The following is a 14,378-nucleotide window of genomic DNA, read 5'->3' as shown; positions in this document are numbered from 1 at the left end:
ACTGATAACATCAGCTTTTCTAGTAAATCTGCAGTACAATGCAACAAAGGATTAATATAAATATTGTTAGAATTTACCGATGTTCCAACGTGGGAAGAAAATAAAAGTGCAGATATTATTTTTGGGAACAAATACATCTTGAAACAGCGATATTTACCAAGAATGCAAACAATCATGCTAACAATGTAATTATGATTTTGATGAGTGGATTGAGAATCAGTAGCAGCTTTAAAAAACTCATTAATACTGGAATACTTTCAGTAACTCATCTCCGGAAAATGAGAAATATGCTCTTTGTCATTTAACGTCAGGAATGAATTTAATTTCAAGGAATAGTTTTTTTAGCTCACACTTCAGAATACGTCCTATTTCTTTCAGTAATTAGGTCATCGACTTCTCATTTTTTAACACTCGCATGGCCATACTCTTTGAGGTATTCTTGGACCTGGCCAGATTTTGAATACAACCTTTGCTTTCAGGGGTCTTCATTACAATTGTCTTGCGACCACTAGGATATTCAATGTTAATCTATATAGATATAAGCATAAATAATGAGGCAGCATATCTTACAGAAACTAGTGGTGAAGAGCTTGATGATTCCACAATGACATGGTGTAGCCTCTTTGTTGGTGGTAGGTTGAGTAAGTGGTGGTCTGTCACACCCTTTAAGTGATCTGCTACTTCTGATGATTTATTTTATAGCTCAAGACCTTTTTTGAAAATACGTTGTGTAGGCAACAAAACACTTAATGCAAGCAAAAGACCTCGAAATGACATTTTGATCAAAGTCATATCCAACTCGTTTCACTAACAACATGTGAAGTGCCTCTACAACATTAACAGATTCAGGAGTCCCCAATGGTCACCTCTGACCAGCAAATGTTCTCTTGCCACAGCCAATACAATCCATACATAGTTGCTCAACTTCTTCATATGACAGTCACTTGACGAGTGTCGTTATAATGATGATTATGAATCTGATTGTGATGTTTTTTAATGGCGCGAAACAAGGCCAGGTAAGACAAAATACAAGACCCTTCCCTGCCATCCACCACTATGACTGTAGGCTGGAGATAGTCTCACGAGCGAGACCATTCCCTAGCCTACAGTCATTGTGGTGGACGGCGGGGAAGGGTCTGGTTCACACAGTTACCTCTTCTTGTTCCGAATAATACCCACGTGGGTAATGACGTAGGGAATATATCATGTGTTAAAGGCCACGCCGAACACAAGTGTTTTCATGTGTGTGATGAAGCAAGAAGTTGCAAACTAAAATCCTTCTAATTTCGTGCATCTTAGAGGTTGGAAGAGAAAAAAAGGATTTGAAGATTAGAATCCTTTGCAATACTTACACATCCAAAATATCAGCTAGAAATCAGTATTGCAATGTGTCAGAGTGCTTCAACATTGTAACACTCATTACAATTGTAAAATGCTAACTTATTTGATTTCCACAGGTCAATAAACAATCATTGCTTCCAGTAATGTAGTATTTGTATCAAGAAGTGTGCCAATACAGTCGGAGTATTCCAAATTTGTCATTTAATCCAGTTTTATTTATAATTTCTTTAGTAAAAATGTTTTAAAATAATCATACAGTACAATAATAAATCTTAAAAGAGAAAGCAAAAAGTGTCACTCAGGAATAAAAATATCATTTGTGAAACCACACTAAAATTTCATCTAACTGCATGTTTAATGGCATCCTACCAACTTGTAGCATAGTACACAGGAAAAAATTTCCTTAACCCAATATTGGAAAAATTCTTGGGATTTCAGTAATTTCCATTAAAAATGCCATTATTGGAATTGTGGAACAATTCTCAACATGGGAATATAAGTGATTCCCGACATTGGATGATAATGATCCCACCATGAAAAGCTAATAAATGCCATGATGGGAAAGAGATAATTGCCATACTAAAGTAATATAAACCCATCACGGGAAAGTACAAAATATGATTTCAATCCCATTGTGGGAAGTTTGTCTTGCATAATGGGAAAGAGGTATTTTCATATTAAATAATTAAATCCCATCATTGGAGGCTGGCTTTCCATCCTGAATGATTTAATCCCATGATGTGAATGCAATAATTTCATAGTTTCCACATTCCCATCATGGGAAACAGGTGTTTCCACATTAAATGATTAATTTTCATCATGGGAAAGTCACTAGTATAAAATCTCATCATAGAAAACAGGATTTTCAAATTCAAGTGGTTTCCCATAATGGGAAAGAGGTCATTTTCATATTAAATCACATTGTGGGAACTGGATTTGCATTATTGATTTATTCCCATAATGGGAAAGTAATGGTTTCTACACTCCCATCATGGGAAAAAGGTATTTCCATATAATGCTTAAATCCCATTAAAGGTACCTGAATGATTTCTGTACTCCCATCATGGAAAAAGGGTATTATTTCCACACTAAAATAATTGATTAAATTATAATTAATACTATATTAATTATAATTCACTCAACAAAATACATTGTATAAGTTTTCAAATTCTTTAACATTTTAAAATAATTGTTTCAATCCAATGCATCAGGTATAATACAAAGACATAACACATAACATAAATTGAGTATGGTTAACAAAAATGAAATCACAGACTTCATTAAAAAGTGCCTGTTTTTATGACATCTTCTCTGGAGAGATTCTCAAAATTTGCTTTATCTGTCACAGTCACAATATTTTGGTTAATAAATCCAATAGCCAAGGGTTTCATAAATTTGTTCTTCTCTGCTCCTTGAAGTTTTCGACGCTCGTCTTTTGATAACAGTTGCTTGGCAGCAGAGCTTATTTGTGCACGACTGACTTCTTTAATAAAATGTAAACCAAAGGCACACATTACTATTACTTCAGCGCTTTTGGATGACAAAGCTAAAATAATAATAATAATGGAAGGTACTATTAAAAAATAAATTAAAATAATTTCCAATAAAGAAGTTACATCTTCATCTTCACTAATGATAATGGAGGTATCTTTATCATTGTCGTTCACTATAATTATTGGGACACAATAATATAAATTATTATTATATAGTTTCATACTAGATTCAGCATTATCAGAATTAACACTATTGATTTCCATATCTGTGTGAGTAGCTTCTATATAAATAAAAATTATCTTACAAGACTATAATAATCATTCATTCTTTCTTCATCACACTTCTTTCTTACACAAACTTCATCATCCTTTGGAGCACTTTCTTCATTACACTTTTTCCTCTTTTTACTTCTTTCTCATCCTCATCATTCAGAGCAATTTCTTCGTCATACTTCTTCAACTTTCCTACACAAATTTCCTCTTTATCTTTTGTAGCACTTTTATCTAAAAAAAGTATAGGATGATTTTAATTATACAGTAAGTGATTTGCATGTACCCATATCTGTTGAATTTTCTAAATCAAATTTGCAATTTCAGCTTCTTTTTAGCAGGAGGCTATAGATCAAACATATAACACATAAATATAGGTTTACAATTCTCACTTGTTCATAATTGTATCCCTTTTTAACATTTCTTCGACGCTCTGTAAGTGTATCCAAAATGTGCTGCCTTATTGCTTTCTCTCCAAAAATTGGTAAGGAACACTCTTTGATAAGACTTATAACAAGATCATCCAAAGTTTCCTTCTCCTTTTTATTATTGCGGAAACATGGAACATTATTTCCTGGCCAGGTGTTTCTTGCAGCTGCAGCAACTTTATTTCTTCTACAATTTAAATGTAAAAATTGTTTTCAAATAACATCTTAGTGCTTACTTCATCAAATATAGCCTTTTGTGTTCGGGGGACAAGACTTTCATTTGAGATAACGTCAATTTTTTTGAATCACAGCTAGTTGCACTTGGAGAAGCAGATACTGTCCCACCAGTGCCATCACAGCTAACTGTTTCAGGAGTACAGAGAGTACTATAATGCTTCCTAAGTTTCATTTGTTTTTTAATGGTATGCAAGCCACAGGCATTTAACTGTTCCAGACTGGCACAGTTCACCAACATTGGTAATGTTTCACCATCGATTTCTTGCTTTATAAAATAATGCAAATATCTTGATATTAAAGGTAAGGAAGGCTCTTTGAACACATTATACATTATATTGTTATTGTAAAACAATATCCTAGGCTAGCGTCACTTATTTTAAATTATAATTAATATAACATTAGCAGGAACATTAGCAATTAACTCCAATTTCACATACATCAAAATAAGATAACTTCATAAAAGATTCTCCTTGCTAGCCATAAATTTTTAAAATATTCATATACACTATATATAATTACATGTGGAATACTTTAAGGCAACTGTTACAGTAATAAAACAAAATAAAATTAAAAACCCCTTAATTGTAATAATAGTAGAATATGTATAAAAATTAAAACAAATTTAATAATAAAGGAAGGGGAAAACACTGCTTCCACAGAATATACATATTATAATACATTATGTACTATTCAACATTCATTCCAAAAAATAGTAAAGCCGGGGCCCAGCCTCACCCTTTATTAATGTTGCCACAAATGTAAAGTATTACTGTACTAACCAAGAAAACATTTGCCAGTTTCTTCAGAGAATACTTCTGATATCCATCGTGAAACGTCTTCTGCACTCCACTTAGATATGTCAGTTACCGCACTGTCACTGGTCATCCTTGACCAACAGACCAACTAGATCTGGTTGAAGAAATACTGTCCGGTTCTTACAACTCACCGATTAGCACAATAGATTGTGTACTTAGCACAGCTCGTAAAGCTTGTAATTAGAAAGGTCTAGGGGCTTGTAACGAGCTGCTTGAAAACTGAAAGAGGCTTCAGGCTTGTGTGGCAAGTGTTAACTAGGTTATGTCTAATGCAGCTGCGCTATAAATAGAATTGTGGGTGTGGTGTTTCAGGATGCAATTGCAATAATGTCTTGGAAACATGCAGATGTCTCGTATTGCTCTTGCCCTGCTAAAGGCTACACTCATACTCATTGTCCTTGCAAAGAATGTAATGGAAAGGCTGTATCTAGATCAACTGAATACCGACATTGGCAGAGAAATAGTATGCATAATTGATATTGTATTACTGTGATTGACATGAATTAATTGTATGAACATAGAGCTTGAACTAACGATGTCTGACAAATCACTTAATCAGGAACAAGATAATGCTGAAACACTTGGCTTATCTGCAGGCACATTAGGCTTATCTACAAGCAATGAGGTGGAAAATGCAGATACACCTAGTATTAGTACCAATGCAGCCAGGGGCGTAGCTGGACCTTGGGTGACGGTAGGGCAAGGAAACAAAATGGCGCGCGAAGTGCGCCGCGATTTTGGCCACACCCTTTTTACGTAACAAAATGGAGGCATTTTCCTGCAAGCTGAGCAAAATCAGAGTGAAATTATCATAGCTTTAAAAGAGCTGTGGTTATCAGCCATCCCCTTTTGTTATTGTAAGAACAATGAATATAACCTTTTGGGTTATGAATATAATTATAAGGCCACTTTGATGGTAGGGCCCAGGCCCCCTCAGGCCCTACCTCAGCTACGCCCCTGAATGCAGCCATGGATACAACTGCAGCTGTTGATATTACATCTTGCGAAGACCACCCTCAAATTTCCCAAGAAGTGGAAAGAGAAACAGTAGATTCAGAAATGGTCAACAAAGATACTATCGCAGCTGTTCTTAAGGCTTTTGAGCTTGCTGACAAAATGTGTGGTTCTCAAAAGGATCCAATAAACATAGTGAACTATGGGAGAGATCTGTACTGTAAAGGAGACACTGCCTTGCTATCGAGATGGCCTACATCCTACTGTGCTTGCATGAATTTATTGAAAAAAGCCGGGTACAATGATCCTGTAACATACTATATATGTCTCAATGAAACTCATCCCAACTTAAGGAGCATCATGCAAAATCCATCAGATTTATGCAAGTACCGCAAGAAACCTGGCACAATCCCATATCACTATTTGAGTTTGAAAAACAAAATCAAATATTGGTGTTCATCTAAATCCTTTTGTGAAAAGATGACTGCACACTGGAAGGAAAAGGAGAGATGGATTCATGGAGTTTCTTCTCATCGTCGGCAAGATCCTCTTTTGCGAGAGATTTGGGATGGGGAACGATTTGCAGAACTCAGCTGGTTTTGGGATCCAGATCGAACATGGTTGCTTCAAGTTAGGTGTCAACAGTGGATCAATTGTCAGTTCAGATGTAGTTTCTTCATTGCCTGACAGCAATATTCAAGGTTTTAAGAGAGTTCATTGTCCAATGTGTCACTCCACTTGTGACTATTTTTTGGAATTTGCTAAAGGTGATCCAAGGAACATTGCCCTCATAGGGCAATGGGATGGCTGGCAACCATTTTCAACTTTATGCAAACATAGCTGTGGTGAGTTAAACTTAGTGTGTATTATATATTTAATTAAGAATTAATTTGCAAAAAATGCAGGTTCAATAGAAGTACAAGTAGCTACAATGTCAAAAGAAGATCGTTCAAAGATAGAGGAAGTGTATGTTTGTGGATTTGTACCATGATATATAGTACCAAATAAAATGCCATGGGCCCTTGATCCCTTTCTTGACCCACTCGTTACAGATATTGAAGATAGCTTTATTAATGGTATGACTACATTACTTTTTTGTATTACATCGCATTACATTTTAGGTGTCACTGTTGAGTATGCAGCATGTGTTAATGGCATAGAACCTGGCCCGGTTACTATAAGCTGTTTATTGCTATGTTGGACTGGAGATCATCCAGCCCAATGTGAAGTTGGTAAATTCCTTGCTGCTGGTGGTGTTCATGCATGCAGAAGAGACAAAGTTTCTGGTATATAATCTTGTGCATAAATTTCATTTGTGCTGTAATTTTTAGGGACTTTATCAAGTAGTTCAAGATCAAATCAATATTATTATGGCAATTATCAATATCACTATCGCTATCAATGGTCTCAACGGATGCTTTCTGAATCTGTTGATGACATGGTATCAGTCTCTCAAGAAGATCGTATCACAGTGCACCGCAAAAAAGCCAGTGAAACTGGTTTTACAGGTTTGTCCATTTTACATCGACTTTATCACATCTCAAAGTTTGACGTACTAAAGGACTTTGTGTTTGATGCCATGCATACCATTTTATTGGGAGTTATTAAAAGGCATTTAGATTTCTATTTAAATCATAAATTCCTAGATGGTTCTATTGAAGAAAGGCTAGATGCAATTCCTTTGACTGCAGGTTAGTATAATTATTATATAGTTGTATAGTGACACAATATATAATGTACAATACAGAATTGAAAGATGGAAGAATTCCTCAGAGTATCACAAGACAAATTGGATTTCGGAAGGCTGAGGAATACCGCTTATCCTGCTTCAGAATATGTGCTCGGTGCAAAGTTACCAGATTGTCACTATGATGTTTGCATTCTAATTGTAAGGATAACTGAATTAGTTTTTGGCTGTGGAAGAAATGGATGGACACAACATTCACTTGAATTGCTGCATAATCTCATCTGGAGGCACAACATTCTGACTGAAGTAGCAGAAGGTCTAGAAAGCTGTGTCACAACTCTTCACAATTTGGTCCATCTGCCAGATGATATAAAGCGTTTCTCAAGTCCAGACAATTACTGGTGTTTCGTTTTCGAAAGAGCTGTTCACACTTACGTTGAGCGTTCATCGAACAATAAGCATTTAGAACTTACATTTGCTAAGGCAGAAAGTCGAAGAGAGTTACTAAAGTTCTTATTCAGCAAATCTAATTCATCTACGCCATGTTTTCAAGACCAAGTATGCATTATATTATTTTTTAAAATTTACTTTGTATTGATAATAGCTTCTTCATGCAAGTTCCATCACAAAAGCACGACTCTGCTTTAGTAATTGTTATGATAATCGTGCTATCCTTGTTGGAGGAAAAAAGACAATTACAGTACCGTCTAACATGATACAATCACTTGTACCTTCCTTAATGCAACCTTCTGAGACAGTTGGTGTGTCATGTTGAAGTGTATTATTACTACATCATGGATTCGACTGAGTTTTGTATAAAACAGGTAAGTAATGTAATGCATGCATACAATTTTATCATAAATCACTAACAGGTGAGCATATTCTTCTCTCAAGTAATGAAGTGATATGTGCAACAGACTTCTTTTCACTGTATCTCAACAATCACTATCAATCATTTGTTGAAGGGGAACTCTTTTGTGTTACACGAAGCAACTTATTACACTTATATAGTAACAATCCATTTGTTCACCATCTTCATCAAAAGTTGTAGTTCCAACATCAAGCATACTTCGTAAAGTAATGCTCTTTCCTGATCCAGAAAATTTGAAGTCACCTACTCAGTTTGTCATAATTGATTTTGAAAGAGACAAAATTCCTTTAACTTCTAAAGATGTCATTATACCCTTCTATCCAGAAAGCAATGATATGGTTGAAGTTTATGGAGAGGATGGAGATATATGGCTTGCTCAAGTTCAGTCAGTGGACATCAGGAACAAAACATGTTGAGTGCACTTCTTTGTTCCACAACAGAATTGTCCTTCTAAATATTGTAGAGAGCAAGCTGGTCGTAGAGGAGCTGAAACTATATCTTGGGACTCAGTTCTTGGTCAAGCATGTGGGTCATGGAGTGGCAACACTTTTATTTATACATAATGTTTTATTAACTAGTCTTAAAGACATTGTAATTATTTTTAGTTTTTAAAGGTGCATTCTGTGAAATGTTAAAAGTGATGAGTTTATGTAGATACAGTTGATGACTTAACAGCTTACTAAATAGTCTATCTTTAATCAGAACCAATAAATGAATAAACAAGAGAGAGAGAGAGAGAGAGAGAGAGAATTAAAAAACCTTAAAGAGACAGACTAAAAGTTCAATTTATAGTCTAGCTATAGAATGTTCTAGAGACATAAAGCTTAGTGTAAGAAGAGAGAAGAATCGAGCAATCTAGAAGAGTACAGAATTAACACTAGAATACACTGTGCATGTATAAACAATAATGTAAACAATGTGGTTACAGGTACAATTAACTAAATACACAAGTACAGTGAATATTCCAATATACTTCAACAAAAAGTACTAGTACAAAAGCTGGTATTCCATAACAGGGCATTACTCTCATAATGATGTTTCTCAATGTTGGTTTGTAGTTGTGCATCCCATCATGGGAATGTAAAAACCAATGTTGGAATACTCTCATAATGGGAATGGTATTTCTCAATGCTGGTTTGTAGTTGTGCATCCATCATGGGAATGTAAAAACCAATGTTGGAATACTCTCATAATGGGAATGGTATTTCTCAATGCTGGTTTGTAGTTGTGCATTCCATCATGGGAATGTAAAAACCAATGTTGGAATACTCTCATAATGGGAATGGTATGTCTCAATGCTGGTTTGTAGTTGTGCATCACATCATGGGAATGTAAAAACTAATGTTGGAATACTCTCATAATGGGAATGGTATTTCTCAATGCTAGTTTGTAGTTGTGCATTCCATCATGGGAATGTAAGAACCAATGTTGGAATATTGATTTGAATGGGAAATGTTTCCCAATACTGGCTTTAATAATGGGAAGCTTACAATTGCCAGCATTATAGCAACATAATGTCTAATATTCCCAATACCGGGAAATTAAAATAATGGGAATACTGCACAACACATTATTGGGAAATTTAAATTTTTTCCTGTGGTACCTAGTTACATTTCACTAAAATGCTTCCTCAGAATCAAAGACACGCTTTGTGCTACCACTGTAGCTTCTTTTTCAACCACTTTCTCCTCAGTCCTAGGAAAAGATGCCATATTTTATAATCAAAATTCATGTGACTTGTGGTCACGTGTGAAGGATGACTGAATCTGATTGGTGCGCAGGAATTTCTGCGCGCGGAACCAACTACTATCACTGTGTGAAACAGACCCTTCCCTGCCATCCACCCCAATTACTGTAGGCTGGGGAATGGTCTGGCTCACGAGACTAGGCTGGGGAATGGTCTGGGCGGCGAGACTAGTTCAATACTGGGACATTACTGATGCGAGTCCTTGCATGCATTTAATCTGATCGTGAGTCATGAGATTTATGTTTAGGTTATTTCATCAACCTCAACCAGCAAAGAAAATACTAGATGCAGTTAGTGCTTTCTCTGTTGCTATTCACAGTAGTTTAAGAGCTGGTCTTCTTGCTAAGCAAGCTGTGACTCTTGAATTTCCAAGGAATGTGTTCAAGTACCTTTTCCAAGACAAAGGAACCTTTGTTAAGGGTAAACCTGGGAAGCTGTATGAAAGAGGAGACTTTCCTTTGGAGTTTTTCAATGAACTGCACTTCTCTTGCTACAATAAGGATGGTGATGGCTGTTTTGTGACTTTTCCCAGACATATGTACAGCCATATTAAAGTCTGTCATCAGAGCTTTGACTTTGACGATAGGAAACTAAATTGTAGTTTTACAGAGACTCTTTGAAACTGATAAAGTCTTATTGTCATCAATAATTCACTTATAATAATGTCTTCAATTATAGGTGAAGCTCAATTGCATGGGTGGAGCTAGGAGCTAGAGCACACATGCATACTCATCTTTTGCTGAATCCTCTTCATCGTTCCCTACAGTCTGCTTTCTTCTCTTCATAACATTTCATTTATCCAGTAATTCATATTGATTTTATTAAATTTTCTTTTTTTATATTTGAAAGTTGCTATTCTTCCTTCGGTTTCAATAATATCGTTGGGAGCATCTTGGTGAGTACTAGACTGGTAGTGTTTTTGAGCTAGGTCATTGGTCTTTTCTACTCCTAGTACCATCGCAATGTATGTCAGTAATTAATAAAGTATAATACCTTGACCAGAAAACTTCTTATTCTATTGTACAAGGTTAGTTGTTTTTGAACATGTGCCATTATGGGCATATATGGTGTTACATTTTTCTTTAAATGACAATCCAGCTTCATACTAGTAAAATCATCAACCTATTTTAGTCCCTATTGTTAAACCAGCTGATTTAAATAGTAAAGTAAACAGTGTACCTTGTCCTCTACAGTTTTCCATTTGTCTGGGTCATTGCAACAATAAAGCCATAAAGGTCATTAAACTCCTAATCATTGAGTTATAGTGCATTGGTATAATCTTACAATGTCATTATTGTTATTCATTACCATCCATAGTTTTTTATTTTATGGCCATTAGTGTCAGTGATTATATCTGGAATTGATGGAGGCAGTTGTGATACTAACTTTTACTGGTCATTACGTCGAAGTGATGTCTATTGAAGCTCACTGTTTCTATCCTTTGATTTCCAAACCTGTTGTTTACTGTGAGTTGTTGGATATTAACATTATGATATGTACCCTAAATGTTATGTCACAATTTCTTGTCTTCATCAATAGGTTATTCTTATGTGTTGTTGAATCCTTGAAAAGTTTGAAATCTGCCAAAACTGTAGCATGGATAAGATGCCTGATAAGGACATCGGATATTTGCAGGAAGAGACGTAATTCATCAATTATAATCTTTAAATTCAGTACATTATAATAATTGTCATAAAATTTGTAATGTTTTACCTTGTCAATATTAACATTAATGAGAGGACAATGCACTACTCCTGATGTCTTGCTCATAGCACACAATAGAACAGAGTTTAGTGTTCTTTCTTCTGATTGCAGTTGTGTGTTATGTCTTTCAAACATGCATGTAAATTACTTTAAGTTCATAGGAAGTATCTTACCTCACATCTTTTCTTATAGAACAGTAAAGACAGGCGTAATTTGAATTAGCAGCATTAAAGCTCCTCAGGATGAGTAAGAACTATTTTAAAATTTTAGCTTAATTTTTGTGAATGTATTTTTCTTATTACCTTATAATCGGTACCAAGAAGAAACTTTAAATTGACTACTTTGCCATTGACAGCATTTGTCTCTATCAAACTATTAATTTCATTCAGTACTGTAGATTGGCCATGCTTCATGCAATCATAATTTTTATGTCCAGAAACAATTGCAAAGGTTCAATTTCCTAATAATGATGAATTACTTAACAATGAATTATTTTACTATTTTACCTGCAGTGGATAAACATTTCGCGTCCAACTCTGGAAATGAAAATGTAAGGAAAATATAGGTTGATGTACGATGGAATGTGGCACCATCTCCACCAAGTTTAACAAGTACTGGGGACCAAATTGTCTTGTACATGTACATTGTAAATATTTATAAAGCCTTATACAAATAGTTATTAATAAGAATTTTTATCATAAAAGACAATGCCTCTATTATTGATTCTTTTAATGATCTGTAGCAGCCAAAGTATGGTTTTGGTAGACGATGACTTGGCATATTGGTCAAGACATTGTTTTGTCTTTGTTCTGCGAGGTACGATTGTGGAAAAGAGGTATGTATCATAAACAGTTTGTGGTAGAACTCATCTGATATGCCATAACTATCTAGGAGAAATAGCACTTTATCGATTGTATTTTCAAATAAATGGGACGAAGTATTAATGCTGCTCTTTGTGTGTGTGATGATGATGATAGGGGAATGGTCATGGTTTCTTTGGACATTTGAGACTTCAATATAATGGACTCCATCTAATTTAAAGATGTCGAAAAAGAGTAATGCTTTTTGGTTGCTTCTTTTATTGCCAATATTTTTCTTCTTTGTTGCCTCTTTTCCACATAATCAAAACTTTTACCTGCCTTTTGTGCATTTGTCATACTAGTTAATTCCAAAACTTTTGCCATTGTTTCCTTTATAATTTCATCTTTCTGATTCAGATCTGATCTATATAGTATGTAGAATTAACTAATGGCCAATTGGCTAATATCATTGTTTACCTGAGTGCATCAACTGAATGCGGGCTCAATGAAGAAATACCTTTAAATAGTGAATCTACTGGCACTAAATCATGAGTTCGGACATCAATGAGTATCGATTTACTGAAGAAAGACTTCTTTTTTCTAGATAACTGAGAATGAGTGCTCTAATTGACAAGAGGGCCCTTATGGTGCCAAAAAAATCAAATTTGAGATTAATGTACCAAGTTGTAAAGCAAGCTTGCTCGTTCCACTTGCAAAGGTTTGACCCCAATCTGCCTAGGAGCAGCCCAATTCATTTTGTAGAGAGAAAGCGCTTTAACAATTTTAATAGAAGTATGTGTATTCTTCCATGTCATGGGAGTGGAAAATGGCCTTCTGATCGGTGAAGGCTTCTGTTTGATGTTACTGCTCTTACTCAAGCTGGAAAGACAAAAAAGGTAAGTCTTAAGCCCCTATTACACTGTGCCCATAAGCAGTTTGGAACCAGTTTAGAAGTAAACCAGTTCAGATGCAAAAGCTTCAAAGTGGTTTATGAAGTGGCTTATCTAAATCACCTCAAGTAGGTGCAATTTAAAGTGGTTTGAACATCCACGCTTCACCTAGAAGAGCTGCATATACACTGTTCCTTTAGAAACAATGGCAGATAAGTGTTCTTGGTCCACCGGTGAAGTGCTTGCTTTGATATCAATCTGGGGAGAAAGGGATATACAATCACAGCAAGATGGATCGAAGAGGAATAAAGTTATTTATACTGAGATAGCACACAAATTATGTGAGATGGGTTACTCAAGAGACTAGAGCAATGCAGATGTAAAATAAAAAAATCTGACGACCACTTATAAAATAATCAAAGACTGTGATGTTACAGACAATGGAAGAAAAACCTTTTTAATGTTTCCATCAACTAGATAAAAATTCTTAGTCATTGCCATGCTTCAGTACCAGAAGTACTGCTTGATACCCAGGCTGAGAATCACAAAGATGGTTTTTTTGATGATACATGTGATGATATTGATGGTGATGATAATTATGGTAAAATGATTAAAATAATAGATTATTATAATTGTTTTGTCTATTCCAGAAGTAAGCTGTGATATCAATGCTGCAGTTGATGCTTCAGCAACTTCCTCTGCTGCCGCTACTAGTACTTCATTAACATCAACAAATCCTGCAGCAATGGTATAAACAGCAATAGACTAGGAATAAACTTCTACATGATAATTATTACTTACATTGTTACTACACGCATGCATACATAGGATCACCAAAAGCAAAGCCAAAAAGAACAAAAAGAGCAAAGGAGAAAAGGTTATTGAGAAAGCTATAGATAGTTACATTCGCTCCCAGAGTAAAGCAGAAGAAAGTTTCAGAAAGCATGAAGAGTGCTGGAAGAGAGAACTTGAAGTAGAAGAGAGAAGGAAGATCAAAATCATGAAATTAGATTACATGAAATGTTTGGACAGCTGTTAAGCCTGGTCCACCCTCATATGCCTAACAATTTCAGTATGAATATTGAGACATGGTGTGAGAGAGAAGAGAGAGAGAGAGTGAATAAGAGAAAGCAAAATAAGA

General features: G+C 35.2%; 2 protein-coding genes across 2 annotated transcripts; both read left to right on the top strand.

Moving 5' to 3' along the window:
* The first annotated feature begins 5,922 nt into the window (after window positions 1-5,922).
* On the top strand, window positions 5,923-6,530 carry LOC109584254 (uncharacterized). Its single transcript, XM_019999938.1, has 2 exons — window positions 5,923-6,383; window positions 6,444-6,530. The coding sequence occupies exons 1-2, from the start codon at window positions 6,056-6,058 to the stop codon at window positions 6,527-6,529; spliced, it is 414 nt and encodes a 137-aa protein (XP_019855497.1). The 5' UTR covers window positions 5,923-6,055; the 3' UTR covers window position 6,530.
* Window positions 6,531-6,536: 6 nt separating this feature from the next.
* On the top strand, window positions 6,537-8,044 carry LOC109584253 (uncharacterized). Its single transcript, XM_019999937.1, has 6 exons — window positions 6,537-6,614; window positions 6,660-6,824; window positions 6,870-7,046; window positions 7,185-7,229; window positions 7,286-7,783; window positions 7,830-8,044. The coding sequence occupies exons 1-5, from the start codon at window positions 6,548-6,550 to the stop codon at window positions 7,408-7,410; spliced, it is 579 nt and encodes a 192-aa protein (XP_019855496.1). The 5' UTR covers window positions 6,537-6,547; the 3' UTR covers window positions 7,411-7,783; window positions 7,830-8,044.
* The last annotated feature ends 6,334 nt before the right edge of the window (window positions 8,045-14,378 follow it).

The sequence above is a fragment of the Amphimedon queenslandica genome, unplaced genomic scaffold (genome assembly GCF_000090795.2).
Source record: "Amphimedon queenslandica unplaced genomic scaffold, v1.1 AMPQUscaffold_13227, whole genome shotgun sequence".
NCBI classification, from domain to species: Eukaryota; Metazoa; Porifera; class Demospongiae; order Haplosclerida; family Niphatidae; genus Amphimedon; species Amphimedon queenslandica.
Note: the sequence above shows the minus strand (reverse complement) of the source record. Positions and strands in the feature narration are given on the sequence as shown.